This window comes from Aulonocara sp. 'chitande type north' Nkhata Bay, linkage group LG15 (genome assembly GCF_057382095.1).
Source record: "Aulonocara sp. 'chitande type north' Nkhata Bay isolate Kocher_YH1m ecotype deep benthic linkage group LG15, A_spYH_male_GT1.1, whole genome shotgun sequence".
In the NCBI taxonomy this organism is placed as follows: Eukaryota; Metazoa; Chordata; class Actinopteri; order Cichliformes; family Cichlidae; genus Aulonocara; species Aulonocara sp. 'chitande type north' Nkhata Bay.
The window spans coordinates 33,773,829-33,791,534 of NC_141358.1; the positions used below are offsets into that span (position 1 = coordinate 33,773,829).

Here is a 17,706-nt window from a genome sequence, read left to right on the forward strand (position 1 = left end):
AGTTGATCTATCTACACTTCATGAGACCTTATCAGAAATGGCCTCAGTCATGTCCAGGGTGTACGCTGGTGTACGCAGCAGTGAGGGGCAGCGTACACCCTGGACAGATCGCCAGTCTGACACATAGAGACAGACAAACAGTCACACTCACATTTACACCTATGGGCAATTTAGAATCATCAATTAACCTCACTTGTGAGAAGAAGAGAGAACCCACACAAATTCCACACAGAAAGACCACTCATGAAGGAAGGGAAAAAATAGGGCGGCAGAGTTGAGAGGTAGGGAGGCCTCTGAAATGCTGTTAACCTCGTGAATAGCACCAACTGCAGTTAATGTTATGTGAGTGCTTACTTTCTTTTGTGGATCAGTTGCAATGAGCAACTGTATATGCTACCTGGTGTTTGTTCTTGCGGTCGAGCTGGCCCATCTTGCTGTTCAGTTGGTCTTGAATGATGTGGATCTCAGTTTTCATTTCCTCCTTGGTAGCTTCCAGCTGGTTTTCCAGTTTATTTATGAGAGGCTCACAGCGGCAGCCATTCAGAGGAGCCTGTAACACAAACCAGCAATCCATATTTAAATCATTAAGGTATTGTAGTGGAAAAATGACAGAAACAAGGATGTTCATTAGGAATAAATGAAAACATTCTGAGCACTCACATGTGATGTAATTAACTCTTTACCTTTAAAACAGATAAATAGTGAGTGCTTGGTACTGTTGCCTGATATGCCTCAATGGTCACATTAAACATGAAGGGTTTTAGCCCATCATTACATTCTACAGTCTACAGGTAGGTTGAAGGGCAGAGGTGGAGGGTTGCCTGTAAAATGTAGTACATTACCACATTCAGGCGTTTTACACAGCGCCCATCAGCTGCGCACACTCAGCATAGACCCAGGGTTATTATAAATAGAAAAAATACACCAGAGGAAAGTAGTAGAGTAGTAGACTGAAGCTCCTTGCATGAATCAAAAGCAGAATTCACAATTTTCTTCAGACCTCCACCATAGGCATGCCACAGAAAATGGACAAAATCCAGAAGTTTATGAACAGTGTGATAATAACCTTTGGTTTGTGTAATGTTAGAAGAGGAAATTAAGGAAATTCCAGCAGAAAAAAGGGAAATACGAGTTTTGTTGATTTGTGTATTTTGTAACAACGTTTCTTAGCAATAAATCATACAATGGGAAAGCTTTTTCATTTCCTCTTAAATGATGTCACATTTGTAAGGAAAATGCATTTGTGGGCTGAGCAACAGAGAGGATTTAATGCCAAGAAGCATTGCTACGACAAACAAATGGACATTTTCTTTAAATTTTCATTAGTCGCTCTGGTCACTGTGGTATAAGTGTCTCTTAATTATTTTATCAAGATTTAATACACACTACTAACCCGTTCATCCATAAGTTATGTCAACTTTAATCAGGATATTTTTCTTAAGTATTTTTATTTATCTGTTGGTATGAAAGGAAGAATAAAAATATTTAAGAAGAAAATCCTTATTGAGGTTGTGATAATTCATGCATGACAGGGTTAAATAACAATAATTACAATGAAACACATCATAGTAACATGATAGTAACACCAGTGGGTGGCAGGGTATGGGGTGGCACATCAGTGTCCAATGTAGTGGTTTAGTTAGAAGTCTTAAAAAACAAACTAAACCTGTCTGAAGGATAGAAAAAAAAACTTTAGGAATTTTATTTTTTTTTATTTCATCTTTATTTATACAGGTAAAATCATTGAGACACTAGGTCATATTTTCAAGATATATCCATACAAACTTCAACATGTTAATACATACTATAGTTATTAAAAATGGAATGGCAAAATCAACAATATGGTACATTCTTAAAAAGAAGGAATTTAATAGCCAGCTCAGCAGCAACAAAAAGCCTGTAAGCCCACAAAAATGGACAATCACTTTTTTTTCTTGATTAATAGAAACTTGACTAGCCAAGTCAAGAACACACTCAAGGAGATATCAGAGACATGTCCATGAATGTAAATACAGAGGATTTACAACAAGGTACAAACCACTAGTTACAGCCAAGAACAAACTGGCTGCTGATGAAATGTACAAAACTATACTCTCCACTCAGATTAAGCCATGTGGTGTAAATGATCACACAGACTTCATAGTGCGAATGAAAACCTATCCAAAACATACTACAAAAGCAAACCAATAGCTTCTGGAAGCAAAAAATTGATATTCTGCAATGGCCAACTCGGTCACAACATCCTAACCTAACAGTACATGCTTTTTAATTGCTGAGGATACAAATGAAGCAACAGAGACCTACAAACAAGCAACATCTGAAGGTGGCTGTAGTAAATGCTTTGTAAAGAATTTCAAGGGGCAAAACACAGCATATTGTGATGTACCTGGATCCTAGACTTAACCTCCTAGGACCTGCCGTCCACATATGTGGACATCACATTTTGGGTTATTTAGACCAAAATACTCAATTTTGCTCTACATGGGCCTGATATCCACTTACGAGGACATTATACTGCTACTGTTGTATCAAAATTTTAAATGAATATCCTCATTTGTGGCTCTCATTTTTCTTAAAAACAAAAACAAGGTAAAAAAAATCTGGTAATTCTTTGTTTTTGCATTTATCGGGCCCCAATATGCCCAAATATCAAAGAGAAATTAAAAATGCATGTCGTGGAAGGGTCTTAGGAGGTTAAATACTATCGTTAGAACTACTTTAGTAATTACCAGTAACCAAGCTAGATACAAGATACTGGCATTTACTGTCTGAAGAATAATTATTTGCTTTTCTCAGTGTCTACCTAGCCTGGTTGTTATTTAACAGCACCTTACTTGTGCCAAACTGGCACCCTCAGTGTTGGCGAAAACATGGTAATGATAGTCACTTACCTGCATTATCTTGCCATCTTTTGCTCGGTACAGCGTGTACAGCTGATAGGCTTTGAAGTTGTGTGGAGGGATGGAAACATAAGGGGCGGTTCCACGCAGTTTACCTTTCTTCTTATGAATGGTTCCACAGTGCCTGGTCTCTCTGCAGTGCAGAGGGTCAGACAAAGATGGCTGCAACGGCATTTGTAGGGAATTAATATGTTAAGCTTTTGGTTTTTATATTGTGCAATGTGTACATTGTGCCTTATCTACATTTTTTAGTTATATCAGTGGCACTTCTTCAGGACAAGCATGTAAAAACTGACATAAACTAAAAAGCTCCTGGCATGTTTGCATCCATCCTTTACATTACTGCCATCTTGTGGTAGTAGTAGATATTTAACTAACTACGTAGGTAATAATATTTTACAATCCATTGGCTAGGAAGGAGAAAGATAGAAAGATGAAGACATCCATATAGAGTGCAGACAGGCAGGTATTTTTTGATGTGATCCAATTAATTTTGTTAAACTGGTAAATAATGCAGTAAGATGTTTTTGTTTGCGTGTTTAGGCAACAGGGTGGAAAATCATCTGTGTCACCGTGTGTCACTGACTTAAGTTGTATCTATATTTTATGTTATATACTCTATATTATATATGTTGAATGGATATATCGTGATTTATAGTTAGATTAATTCCTCTCGAAGATTAATGGTTCATGCTAACACTATGCATCAAGTCTTATGACCTATTGCTCTGCAGTGACCATAAAACTGCAATAGTTAACCAACACTATGTGGTCGTAAGTTATTAATTCATGAGTAACAAGTAATTGATTTTGGCTACAAAAATATCCTGCTGGCCATAAATAAGTTGCAATCGGAATTACCTCTAACCATAAATGTGTCCGAAAGATGCCAAAATATCCCTTCTCTCTATATCTTTCTGTTACGCCTTGTCTTTGTCATTGTCTGTCTTTGTCTGCTGCTTGTGCAACACCAGGGCTGTACACCCCAGGTTTGCTTGGTTTTTGCTGTGCTGTTCTTGGGTCTAGAAACTCATTAAACTGTTTCAACCTTCTCTGCTCTTCTCCAGAGGGCAATTTTTCAGTGGTTTTAAATGGTTTTTAAATGGATCTAAAAAGGTGACTCTTCCTGTGACCAGCTGGACAAAGTCCAGGACAAACCTGGGATAGTTTCTTCTGAGGTTAGCCCTCATTACTGGTTACTTTCGCTTTTTTTTTTTTTTTTTTAAAGGTTTTTATTCCATGGTTTATTCCATATTTATATGCACGGTCTTACCTTTTTTTTCCGCTTCCTGTTCTTTCCTCTCCTGGCGTTAGACTCAGTTACCTTAGTGTGTTTGCAGGCAGCTTGGTCACTGCTCTGGCTGTCGCCTGCAGCAGATACACTACTCTGTAGAACGAGAGGAAGGTTTATCTAAGCAGGTTCCAGAAACATTTAAACAGTATGAAAGATTTTAAAGTGGACATTATGAGACATATTGTGGATTTTTGTCTTTTCCCTTTTCTTTTTTCAATAATTCAAGTCTACAATTCTATCAAAATCGCAGTGTTCCCAATCGTTTCCTTTGCTATATTCAGTGGAATATTCAGTGGCAAGGACATTTCACGACTGGATTTGTGCACAGGTGGCATCCTATTAAGGTACCACACTGGAATTCACTAAAGTCCTGAGAGCAACTCATTCTTTCGTAAATGTTTATAGAAAAAGTCAAGCATGCCCTGGTGTCAAATTGTATATACTTGTGGCCATGAAAGTGATAGGAACACCTGAATTCAGTGATTTGGATGGGTGAGTGCATACTTTTGGCCAATTCAGTTCATGTCAATTCAGTTTTATTTCTATAGCACCAAATCACAACAACAGTCACCGCAAGGCGCTTTATATTGTAAGGTAAAGACCATACAATCAGACATCCGTCTTTGAGCAAGCACTTTGGCGACAGTTGGGAAGGAAAAACTCCCTTTTAACAGGAAGAAACCTCCAGCAGAACCAGGATCAGCGACAGGCAGCCATCTGTCATGACCACCTGGGGGTGAGCAGAGGGAGACAAGACAAAAGACATGCTGTAGAAGTGTGCCAGAGATGAATAATAACTCCTAATTAAATGCAGAGTGGTGTATAAAAACATGGTGAGTGAAAAGGGGTGAGAGAAGGAGAAACTAATTCCTGGCACACAATGATGTTGGCACTCTTGCTAACTCTAGCTAAAGGATATGATAAAGGCATTGTCCCCACAAAAATATAAAAATCCTTAGGGCTAGTACTGTGTGTGGCCAACGCCAGAGATATGTGGAAACAACCCTGACTCCCCTCCTCCATAAAAAAACATTCCTGCTCATTCCAGTTTTTGCTCACATTTTCCTATTTTTGTGATGAAGTCTACATTCAGTAAGTTTCAGCTACACTGACACTTAAGTATATTTACCTTACAGGGTAGCATCGCATTTCTAGGCACTGACTGAGCCCGACCTTCTGCCTTCAGCTCATCTCTCCTCTTCCTTGCTTTCCTGCCACGCACAAAACTTTGCACCTGAACACAAGAAGACACAATTCATCAAGTATGATTTGTGAATTATATATTGTATATATTGTATTGATAAGTATTGATGAGTACAGTTTTTACTGGCTTTTCAAAAAAAATTCAATTTTAGCTGTTAGTATGTTAAATATAGTTTAAGTGATCTGATTCTTTTTTCTTATATGTTGGGCAGTGAAATTTGGTAAAATATGAGCTATAGTTACTAAACATGACAAATAAACCTAGAAAAGCCCACGAGAAAGAAAAATCACACATCACATTTTCATATACGTGGAAAACAATCAAACTATTTATTATAGTTATAAATTATGTCTGCCTGTACTGGTCACAGTGAGAGTTTACCTGGGGTGCTTTAGTCAGTAGAAGAGCTACTTCTGGGTTGTTGTGTTCTCTGGCCTGGTCCAAAGCTGTTAGACCTGCCTGCAGACACCCAGAGATACAAATCAAGACAGACAAAACATGAGTCCACCTTCAGCTGGTCACAGTTTCCTCTCCATTCCATGCAGACCGGATGTTTTCCCTGGCTTGTGGTAAGCAAATTATTAACTTATTTTCTATCACTGTGAACTTAGCAACCTGTTAGTATTGATGGGATATTTTAATGTACAATCTGAACCTTCACACATTTCGGGGTGGCTGTAGCTCAGGCGGTAAAGCAGGTCAACCCTAAGTTGCTCTCCGATGATCCATTGGAGTATGAATATGTGTGAATGTTAGTACGCACTTCTGCAAGTGCTTGTATGAATGGGTGCTCCAGAAGAGTAGAAAAGCGCTATATAAGAATCAGTCCATTTAACATTTCATTATATGAAATGACATCTCCAAAAAAGGTATAATGACTTGTAATGCGATTAGAGAATTTCCAGCTACTGATGGTCAATTGCTCAAATGCTTTTCAAGGTGCTACCTGCTGCTTCTACAAAGAAATGGTGAATAGCACAGCTTTGAGTTAAAAGCAAGAAGCAGGGACTGGCAGCAAGCTGATGGAGGAAGTGGATGCATTGTGAGACCCTATCCCAAGTCAACCCACTACAATTTCTTAAGACAACTCCTTTTTCAGTTATTTTGACAAGTGAGTGGAAGGAGAAATGATGTAGTCATAGATGTTAATTCCTGTTAGAATTTATCATATTTAATATGGATCTGACATCATTATCAATATGTCTGCCTTTAAAAAAATACTGGCACTCGCCAGTGCTAATCCACAGCCTCCTGTTAGGCATACCTATGGTTTCAATTTCAAAATTCTATGCTGGCTTGTTGTCAACTCATGGCAGTCACAAGATTTTCAGAAAACTTGACCTCTGACCTTGAGGTTGAGTCCCCTGAGATTCTAACTTGTGACAGACAAAGACAATAATGAGGAGCTGACTAAAATGTGATCCAACAAGGACATATTAGTGGCTGGATATAGTTGGAGAAATACACAAATTAGAAAAACTGAGCCATTCCTTGAGGACTAAAGCAGGAACTCATAGAAAATCATAGGCCAACCTCAACTCAAGACATTTTTTATAAATTTCTATAAAACTCGTGAACATTTTAGACAACAGAAAGTGCCACTTATAACTACTATGGTTTTTCAATGTGCTAAAATTAAAGACATGCTTCTCCTGAGTCTACAGAGACACTCACATTGTTGTTGATGCGACTGTCTGCTCCAGCCTCCAGCAGCAGGCGTATCGCCTTCTTATGATTCAGTGTAGCTGCCACATGTAGCGGAGTGTCTCCAGCCTGTGTGCATCACACACAGACATGCACATGAATATGAAACAAATACATCAATATTAAAAACAAAGGAGAAAGGAGTGCTTCCTGGATTTAAATTGTGTCTCTTTGAGGTGCTCTTTGGAAGGGATAAATAGGCTAAATCATCAAAGAACAATCCTTCTCAAATAAATGCACCGTGCATTTATTTGAGAAGGATTGTTCTTTGATGATGTTTGACATAAAAAAGGTCTGTTAGGTAATGTTAATATAAGTTTAACCTTAACTTGAAGATCTCAAACAGATGCCAGTTCTTTATTATTGTGGTCTATTAAACAATGCAATTACTAATCCAATTCCAAAAAAGTTGGGATCCTGTGTAAAATGTAAATAGCAACAAAATGCTATGATTTACAAATCATAAAACAGTATTTTATTTACAAGAGAACATAAAAAGCATACTGATTATTAACTATGAGCTATATACCTGAATAAAAAGGTTATTTCAGTTAACTTCTTCATTTATTAATTTTGATCTTAATATGACTCAGTCAACATAATATCCTCACTCCTCCATGTTAATCTTACCTTATATGATGTATATAATCTCATCCTTAACATGCAAATCCCCACCTTATATGGTTCATTTAATCTACTAGTTATAATTTCATTATATATTTTTACAAGTTCAACTAATATGATATATGTAATCATGTGGAAAAATGTGTCTCCCTTTCCATGAATCACTGCCTTATCATGGAGGAGGGGTTATATTGTTGGGGGGCTTTGCTGCCTACTGGTAGGGTCTCCCATGGAAAATTGGTCCAGGGTGAGGAACCAGACAAAGGGCGATTCAGAAGACCTTGCCAGTACAAGATCAAGGGAACAGCTAAACCCCTTCTCAGGATAGGGTTACTGGGACCCCGCCATGGAGCCTAGCCTGGGAAGGGTACCCGAGGGCAAGCACCTGGTGACCAGGCTTTGGCCTATGGAGCCTGGCCGAGAGCAGCCCAAAGAAGGGACATGGAACGACCTTCCTGTAGACCCAGCACCCACAGAAGGCACTGTGTGCCAGTTGTCAGCCAAGGGCAGAGACCCTGGTGGACCAATTCCAGGTACCGATGCTAGCGCTGGGGACATGGAATGTGGGGAAGGAAACTAAACTACTGCATAAGGCTAAATATAGTTGGGCTCAACTCAATGCACAGCTTGGGCTCTTGAACCAGTCCGGAGTTGCCCTTGGTGAGAGGCAGCAGGCTAGGGTGGGCATCCTGGGATCCCCTTGGCTTGCTGCCTGTATGTTGGTTTGTTTGTTTTTTTCCCGGTGGTAGAGAGGGACTGTTCCCTGTGCCTTTGTGTCAGGGAACTATTCCTAACTGTTGTCTGCACTTATGCACCAAACAGCAGTTAAGAGTACCCTAACACTCTGTTGTCCCAGTGTCAGACACTCATGTGGGGATTTAGGGCCGTACCTCTAGTAGTGTTTTCCATCTTCAAGAAGGTGGACTGGAGGGTGTCCTCCAACCCTCCGTGAACACACTCCCTGGGGAAAATCTATGCCAGGGTGGTGGAAAGGAGAGTCCATCTGTTAGTTGAACCTCAGATACAGGAGGAACAATGCGGTTTTCGTCCGGGCTGCGGAACACTGGACCTAGCCTCTTAAGGATATTTCAGGGTGGGTGGGAGTTTGCTCAACCAGTCTACATGTGTTTTGTGGGAGTATTCTATGGGAGGTGCTTCGGGTGTATGGGGTGTCTAGCTTGATGTTATGAGCCATTTGGTCCTTATAGAACCACTGCAAGAGCTTCATTCACATTGCAAATCATGCTCTGCACCGGAGAGTTCGAGTTAGGGTTCAGGACCGGCCAGTGGAGCACCTTTGGCTCGGGCAAACCAGGACCAGACGGCAGTGCTGTGACCTCTTGCCTGTATTCCTGATGCTGGGGTTGCACAGGGCACACAGCTTGCGGTGCTAGAGCCTGAAGGACACCCATTATCTGAGCCCGCATCAGAACCCAAGGCTGCCAGGCAGCCCCCACCAGCACCTGAATTTGAGCCTGAATCAGCGAGTCCTGCATCAGCAGAATTCAACCCCCAAAAATCAGTACTTGTTGGCCTCAAGCAACCAGAACCTGCGTCCGAGGTTTCCACATCACCAGAGTCCGAGGCCCTCTGACGCCAGCCAAAATAGTCACTTGTAGTGCATTCATAAATGATTTAAGTTTGTCATGAAAAACTTCACTAGGTTAATAAGAAACTGTATTAAAAGTAATCATCAGCACTTGGGAACCAAATTATGCCTGACTGGTCAGGTTGTATTCCTAGGTTTGCGTGTCTGCAATAAGTGGGGCTTAGAATAAAAATATTAACACACTTTATGTCAAATACAGGAATAAACTTGTTCTTTCTGTTGAGTGCATGTATACAGCACCAACTATAAAGTCAAGGCACTTTTTATTATATGGTAAAGACCCTATGATATTACAAAGAGAACTCCAACTATCAGAAAAACAAGCACTTGATTATAGTGGATAGAAAGAGCTACTAAAAAAACTTCTATAATTCAAACGTGATTTTTTTCACATTACAGGAAAAAAGTTCCAATTAATTTTTCATCAAGTAGCTTTTACCAGAAAAATGCCCCAGTCAGTCCACAACTCACCAAATTCTTCTCTGACACAGAGCAATATGCTCCCAGCAAGATACGAATCACAGCCAGATGATTGTAGCGGGCCGCCACATGTAGACAGGTATCACCTGCCTGCAAGAAATAATCACTGGTAAATAATTTTACAGCATTCACATTCCTCAGGTCAAGGTAGTAAATCTCCCCAAACACAGTGTAAGAGATTTACTACCTTCACTCTCAAAGCAGATACCACACATAGCCTAGGACTCTGTGTGGGGGACCACGTTATCGATGCTGTCCAGCACTTGAATGTTGCTGACAGTATTCAACTTTTTTTTTAAAAGAAGAAAAAACAAGTTCATTTGTTTTTGAAGCTCAAACAATCAAGGTTTGGAAATATATAACAATATTACAAATAGTATATTATGAATAATAATATAACACAGAGCACAGTATGTAGGGCACGCAGCACACACACAAATATAATCCTATTATAAATAATAATATAACACATTAACACATTAAGATTAACTTAAGGCATCTATGAGTCATTAAAGGCATTACCATGCAATAAATGAATCAACTCTGGCCCTGCTGTTGTGACAATTCTTGCCTTCTCTGTACCTAACAAATGCACTGTCTGAAAAAGATCAGATCTTTAAGAACAAAAGAGGTCCTATATATTTTTCTTTCAAGTTTATATTTTTAAAATTCAAACTCAAAATAATAATCAGCAGTAGTGATTGTTTTATTATTATTTTACTATTCTATAAGTATGGTGCACTTGGATGCTTACAACACAGAGTGTGAACTTTGCTAGGATTTTAAAATCAGTACCATTTATTTGCATGAAAGTTATATCAATAAATATTAATACATGAAGATTGGAAAATTTTTCCACTATACTTTTTTATAGTTTACTATATCTGCTGATGTGTTAATAATGAAGAAAAACGACAACAAGTAAAGTCACACAAATAAAGTGCATTTTGCGATGATGAGCATTGAGCTTTGGAGGTTCAGCAGAACACAGTGATTAAGTACATGTCACGTCGGTGTGTGGAGAGAGGGAGGAGAGAGGACCCAAAAACAGGACTTGCAGGCTTATGAAGGCTGTGGACGGTGTTTATTGTGAAGACAGGATAAACAGAATATGAGACGACTGACTGAATGACTGGCTGGCAGAATTGAACTGAACTTACCTGACAACACACAACTGATGATGACAAGACAAGGAACTTAGGGAAATTTAGGGCTTAAATACACAAGTTGATGATGATGATAAGAGACAGGAGAGTACACAGCTGAACTAAATCGAACTAATGACACATGGGAAGTAGCACCAAACATAATGCACTAAGGCTACGTTCACACTGCAGGTCTTAATGCTCAATTCCGATTTTTTGATCAAATCCATTTTTTTTGTCTGCTCGTTCACACTACAAATAAAATGTGACAGCAAACGCACTCTAGTGTGAACCCTCAAAGCGGCCCGCATGCGCAAAAGAAGACGTCACACACAACGCCTCTGTTTAGACCCAGACCAAACAGTATTGTTTGACTGATGGCCCTTAATATAAAGACTTGTTTCAGACTTTACATTTCCCAATTTTGCTTTAAGTTATAAAGTTATTTTGTTATTTATATATGGCCTAATAATTATCCTTATTGCTGTTTTAGAGAGGAGTGGTGCTTCAAAGGATAGCTGCAGATTTCTGTTAGAGTCTGCAGATTGTACAGTACAAATAAAATGTTCACGTTTCTCCAACGCTGTCTTCCCAACAGTTTCACTGGATGGCCAGGAAGCGTTCTCGGGCGCTTTTTCGCGCGCTGATAATTGGCGTCTGTCTTGTGTCAGTGACGTAAAAGACGAATTTAATGCGACATGACCATTCAAACAGCAGTCGCTTTCTAAAACATCAGATATGTATCGGATTCAGTACCACACACGAAAGTGACCTGGGTCGGATTTGAAAATATCGGATTTGTGCTGTTCACACTGTCATACCATGATCAGATATTGGTCGCATAGGATCAGAAAAGTCGAATTTGATGCGCTTTCGTCTGCAATGTGCACGTAGCCAAAGACAGAGGCTAACACAATAAAACAGGACTCAAATGGAAAAAAAACAGTCTCAAAGTACAAAGTGAAAACACTGGGTCAACGAACCAGAAACCCTGACAGTACAAGATCTGCATACAAATTAAGAACACCAAACACCTGACAAACTATCTTTTTCTCACACTTCACTGCCAGAGTGGATATTAGGGTTCCATAGCCTGCCAAATTTAATCTCTGAACAGGAACAACTACCAGACACTTGCAAATGCACATAACTTACATGATTTTTGCTGTCAGGTCTGGATCCACCCAATAACAGAACCTTGGTGCTCTGAGCATGACCATTCTGACATGCAAGGTGGAGAGGTGTATTTCCTGCCTGCAAACAGGAGCAGAGAGAGTATGACATTTACTGGTGTTCCCTGGAGATACTTTTGTTGCAGTGACATATACCATATATTTATATCGTCTTTTTCAGGAAGAAGTATTACAGTATAAAAACTGACTCACAGTCCTCAAGCATTCACAGACTGGCTGTATTGACAAAATTTTAAATAACACAGACAAAAACTAAACACATTTTTTACCAGCGTCTTTAGTAGAAAATGTCTTAATCTATTTTTTTTCCAAGTATAGATTATAGCCCCAGTTTTCTTTATTGCCTAAAGCCTAGTTTTTAATTTCAACGATCAAGCATATCTTTCACACTTTAAGATTTTTGTTATATTTGGTTAACTACAACAATGTTGATTAGAACTTTCAGCTAATGTATTCAGTGCTCTGATCTCAGGTTATGTCTAGGTTCACCTTGTTTTTGGTATAAACATTGGCTCCAGCTTTCACCAGCAATTTCACAGATTGAGTGAAGCCATGCCAGGACACCTCATGCAGAGCAGTATTGCCATCCTGACAGAAGACAAAAAGGCAAATGAACAACAAACAGATTGATGTTTACAACTCTGTCAACTCAAACTGAAGAGAAGCTTAATTTTATCAAGTTTCAATTTTATTCAATTAAATTTTAGTTATGCAGTACCAAATCACAACAACAGTCACCCCTAAACAATATAAGAGTAGACCTACTAACATAAGGCTACTAACAAAGCAGCAACCACCAAATACCTGCACAGAGTAAGCCAAGTCCAGAGGAGTCAGCTGAACGAGAAGAACAACATCCAGGCAATCAACACCTACATGCTGCTAGCACATTGCTGCTGGGTTAATAAGGTGGCCAAAGAAGGAGATAGAAGCCACTGACAAGAAATTTCCTTATCATGCATGGAGGGTTTCAACTAATGGTGCAACGGATCACGGTTGATCCGTAATCCAAACCGATCTCACTCCACGGTTCGGCACGCACGTGATCCGAAGATTCGAAAAAGAAGAAAAAAATATGTGTATGGTGCGCGTGGTCAGTCTGTCAAGCGATAGCTATGGCCAGCGATAGCTATGGCCGCCAGCGATAGCTATGGCCGCCAGCGATAGCTATGGCCGCCAGCGATAGCTATGGCCGCCAGCGATAGCTATGGCCGCCAGCGATAGCTATGGCCGCCAGCGATAGCTATGGCCGCCAGCGATAGCTATGGCCAGCGCTAGCGGTCCAAGTGGAGGAGCAGAGGAGTTTGCTGTATTTAAGCAGCCCTTTGCTGCCCAATCTGACCAGGCTAAAGCTATTACAAAAGCTATTGGGGTGTTTAGCTGCAGACGGTAGGCTGTACTCTGTTGTGCAAAACAAGGGTTTAAACTAGTCAACGTGTTAGTTAACGCGTAGCCCCACGCACAGGAAGATCCGCGGTAACTAGTTAACGGAGATTTGCCGCGTCAATGCAGTTATGGCATTAATGTCATTTTAACGAGATTTACGCTATTTACGCTACACTATGATGAACGTGCTTGAGCCACGCTATGACATTCCGTTGCGCGTCCACTTCAGTGACAAGATCAGTCCAAGCATGTATGAGCAGGAAAAGTTTAAAGTTATGGCTGAACTGTCCCAGGCATCTTCTGTTGCCCAAAATACAAATGGGTGGATCTCCAGGGCAACGGAAAGCTACGTGACCATGACCGCTCATTATATCACAGCGGAGTGGTAGATAGAAAGCCCTGTACTGCCCTATATTGCATCTTAATTTGTTTTTATATAATTGCGTGGAATGATTCTTGAGTTGAATGTTTTTTAATAGGCAAAAAATACTTAAATAAGTCTTCTTTTTTTTCTGCTGATCCGAAAATTGATCCGATCTGTGAGGAAAAAAACGTGATCCGATCCGAACCGTGAGACTTTTCATCAGTTGCACCACTAGTTTCAACCCAAGTCCAGCACCATTAGACTGTATGCTAAATGGAAAGAAAGACGATTTTCAGAACCACTATCCAGAATGAAACAACACAAATCCATTAGAAAGAGTACATCAGAAAGATGAACACAACAGATAACGTGCATATTGACTATCTCAGGCAGCAGAAACACAAGAAAGAAAAGGGGCAAGAAGAGGAACCATCATGGAAGGACAGGCCCCTGGACAGCATGTACCAGCAGTAGATAAAAGAAGTGGCTGATATTGGAGGTCTCTTCTGCCAAAACCCATTTTGGTTGTGTCCACCATTGTTAAAACTTGCTTTGTGGGGGAATTTTCAGATTTCTGGAATTTTGTCTCTAACCTTATATAAAACATCTCAAGGTGACTGTTGTTGTGAATTGCAATTATACATTATACAAAATGTACTAAACGGAAACTAAAAAGTCTGAAAGTAGGAAGCAAAAAAGTAATTTAACAGTAAATATGAAGACAGTCAACTTTTTTAAATACTGCTTTGCAGCTTGTTGATATTAAAATACTAAACTCATGACTACAGATCAGGTTAAAAAATATATAAATATTTGAAAATATTTATGCACAGAACAAAGCCACTGTATATTTGTTTATTCAGTCTCCAAATTGTGACCATTTAAGTTTATGACTTGATGTGTAGTTCTATAGAAAAACCAAAAGCAAAAAAGTCCAGTTGTAAAGAGGTTCACAGAAAGGAGTTTATTAAATATGAATCTGAAATTATACTAAATGATCATACCTTGTCCTGTCTGTCCAGTGCGCAGCTTTCCTGGATCAGAGCATTGATAATGTCACTGTTTCCCACCACTGCTGCTCTATGTAATGCCGTCTGTTCTCCCTGTCAACAGAAATATAAAGACACAGAACTGACTACTAACACATGGTAACAACACAACACTGATTAACTGTAAAGTGTTTGAGAATCTTGTTACCCCAATTTGCAGTCCTTGCAATGATTCACACACCTCATTCAAATCTATTATTTGAATTTTGTTCAAAGCCATAGGAACTCATATCATTTTAAAATAACAAAACAAGATCATCAGATTTGAAAAATTAACATGCAACCCAGATCCATGAGGGAGGGAGGGATGGATGGCAAGATGGATGAATGGGCGGTCCGTCCATTCATCGTCATCCGTCAATGGATGAAAAGCACGACACATCAGCTATGAACACCATGCAACTGAAATGGAAGACATACCCCATTCCATCAGCTCTGCTTGTTTTACCTTGGGCGTGCAATTGGTTTATTGGCTTTACCATGAGGACTCTACGTGCCTATTACGGAGCCTTCAGTCATACCCTACCTCCATATGTGTACCCATTGCATTGGGCACTATTGCTACATGCTATGTGGGGTGAGAAGATAAAACAGCTAGCAAAAACCCGGGATCCACTAGCTCCTCCTCATTTTCAGAAATCTGGCACTGCTTAGCAATTTTGTTACTCCAACAGGACTTGATTCACAATTTTTAAAGTTACGATATATTTATATCTCTAGATATTTATATATATACACTACTAGTCAAAAGTTTGGAAACACCTTCATTTAATGGTTTGTCCTTATTTTTACCAATTTCTACATTGTAGACACATACTGAAGGTATCAAATATATGAAACAAGATATATGGAATTAACTCTCATCACTCCATTCAAACCACCTACATCTCATCTCCAGCACCAGTGTCTAGACTCCAGGGGGTCCTGCTCTAATCCCCTTCACAGCTGGGGTTCTGTTCTGACAGGACGGGCCAACAGAGTTTAACTGCCAAACATTTATCTGTATTTTGTTAATCAATAAATCATATTCATTCTTTCTAATGATCTGTCCTTATTGAAGGTCAGTCCATCCAGAAAATTGCTAAAACTTTCAATGTGTCCCGACGTGCAGTCGCAAAAACCATCATGCGCTATAACGAAACTGGCTAACATTAGGATCGCCCCAGGAAAGGAAGACCAAGAGTCACTTTTGATGGTGAGGATAAATTCATCTGAGTCACCAGCCTGAGAAATTGCAAGTTAACAGCACTGGAGAGGCAGTGTTGCCAACTTAGCGACTTTGTCGCTATATTTAGCGAGTTTTCAGACCCCTTAGTGACTTTTCTTCTAAAAAAAAGTCGCTAAAAAAAGACGTGAAAGTGCGTATCGCTTTTACTCTCAACAAGCAGCGGGTGCTGTAATGCAGTCAGTTCTTCTTTTACTCTTTTACTCTTATGCTGTTTTGTGGATCACAAGGTTTAAAACTACTTAGAAAAGAATAGAATTCAACTTTATTGTCATTGCACATGCACAGGTACAGGGCAACGAAATGCAGTTTGCATCCATCCAGAAGTGCTTTAGTGATATAGATATATTACGATATATATTAGCAATAATATAGATATGTGAGTATATTACAGAAATGGGTCTATTATGGTATGTTATAATGTACACGGTATGAAGTATGTTGTGAATATTCTATAACTATAAGTATGTACAGGCTGTAGTGAGTACAAGCTATGTACAGGCTATGAACAGGATATAAATATGAAAAACTATACAGAATATGAAATAAATAACTTTACAGAATCTGAGATACACAGCTATACAGAAATGGGAACTATGCAAGTTGTAAACAGTTGTAGGATTAAAAATTATCGAATGTACAGAACGATTAATTACACAGAGCTATACAGTAGTGCAGTTAAGATAAGTGAGGGTGTAGATAGTTTCTACAGAGGCTATATAAAGTGCTAGTGGTTGTGAGTGGTGGTTCACTCCATGTTATTATTATGTGTTTGAGGGTACAGTTGTCCATTGTGGGTGTGTGTATGTTCAGTCCATGAGTTTAACGTGGGTCAGATGTCAGGAGGCAGAGTTCAGGAGTCTGACAGCTGTGGGGAAGAAGCTGTTCCGGTACCTGGTGGTCTTAGTCCGGAGGCTCCTGTGGCGCCTCCCAGAGGGCAGGAGGGTGAAGAGTCCATGTGATGGGTGACTGGGGTCTTTGATGATTTTCCCAGCCCTTTTCAGACACCGCTTCCTGTAGATGTCTTTTATGGCAGGAAGTGGTGCTCCGGCGATGCGCTGGGCAGTTTTCACGACCCTCTGCAACGCCTTCCGGTCCGAGGCAGAGCAGTTCCCATACCAGACTGTTATACAGTTGGTCAGGATGCTCTCGATGGTGCAACAATAGAAGTTCACCAGGATGTCTGAGGACAGGTGGTTCTTCCTCAGAGTCCTCAAGAAGAAGAGGCGCTGGTGAGCCTTCTTGACCAGCTTGGAGCAGTTGGTCGTCCAGGTGAGATCCTCGGAGATGTGGACTCCCAGGAACTTGAAGCTGCTCACACGCTCCACAGCCGTCCCCTTAATGTGGATGGGTGGATGTGGGTCAGCATTCCTCCTGTAGTCCACGATGAGCTCCTTGGTCTTCTCGGTGTTAAGCAGCAGGTTGTTTCTGTCGCACCACTCAGCCAGACGATCCACCTCCTCCCTGTAGGCGGCCTCATCGTTGTCACTGATGAGGCCAATCACTGTGGTGTCATCTGCAAACTTAAT

General features: G+C 40.0%; 1 protein-coding gene across 5 annotated transcripts in view; it reads right to left on the reverse strand.

Annotated features, from left to right (window-relative positions):
* ankrd6b (ankyrin repeat domain 6b) overlaps window positions 1-17,706 on the reverse strand; it is a 77,319-nt gene that overhangs the window by 9,000 nt on the left and 50,613 nt on the right. For all 5 annotated transcript variants that reach the window (XM_086263002.1, XM_086263004.1, XM_086263001.1 and 2 more), the window contains exons 4-13: window positions 14,908-15,006; window positions 12,643-12,741; window positions 12,116-12,214; window positions 9,807-9,905; window positions 7,073-7,171; window positions 5,780-5,857; window positions 5,324-5,428; window positions 4,174-4,287; window positions 2,892-3,062; window positions 398-550 (exon numbers count right to left, since the gene is read on the reverse strand). In XM_086263002.1, coding sequence (XP_086119128.1) covers window positions 398-550; window positions 2,892-3,062; window positions 4,174-4,287; window positions 5,324-5,428; window positions 5,780-5,857; window positions 7,073-7,171; window positions 9,807-9,905; window positions 12,116-12,214; window positions 12,643-12,741; window positions 14,908-15,006 — 1,116 coding nt within the window. The remainder of the gene's footprint in view (window positions 1-397; window positions 551-2,891; window positions 3,063-4,173; window positions 4,288-5,323; window positions 5,429-5,779; window positions 5,858-7,072; window positions 7,172-9,806; window positions 9,906-12,115; window positions 12,215-12,642; window positions 12,742-14,907; window positions 15,007-17,706) is intronic.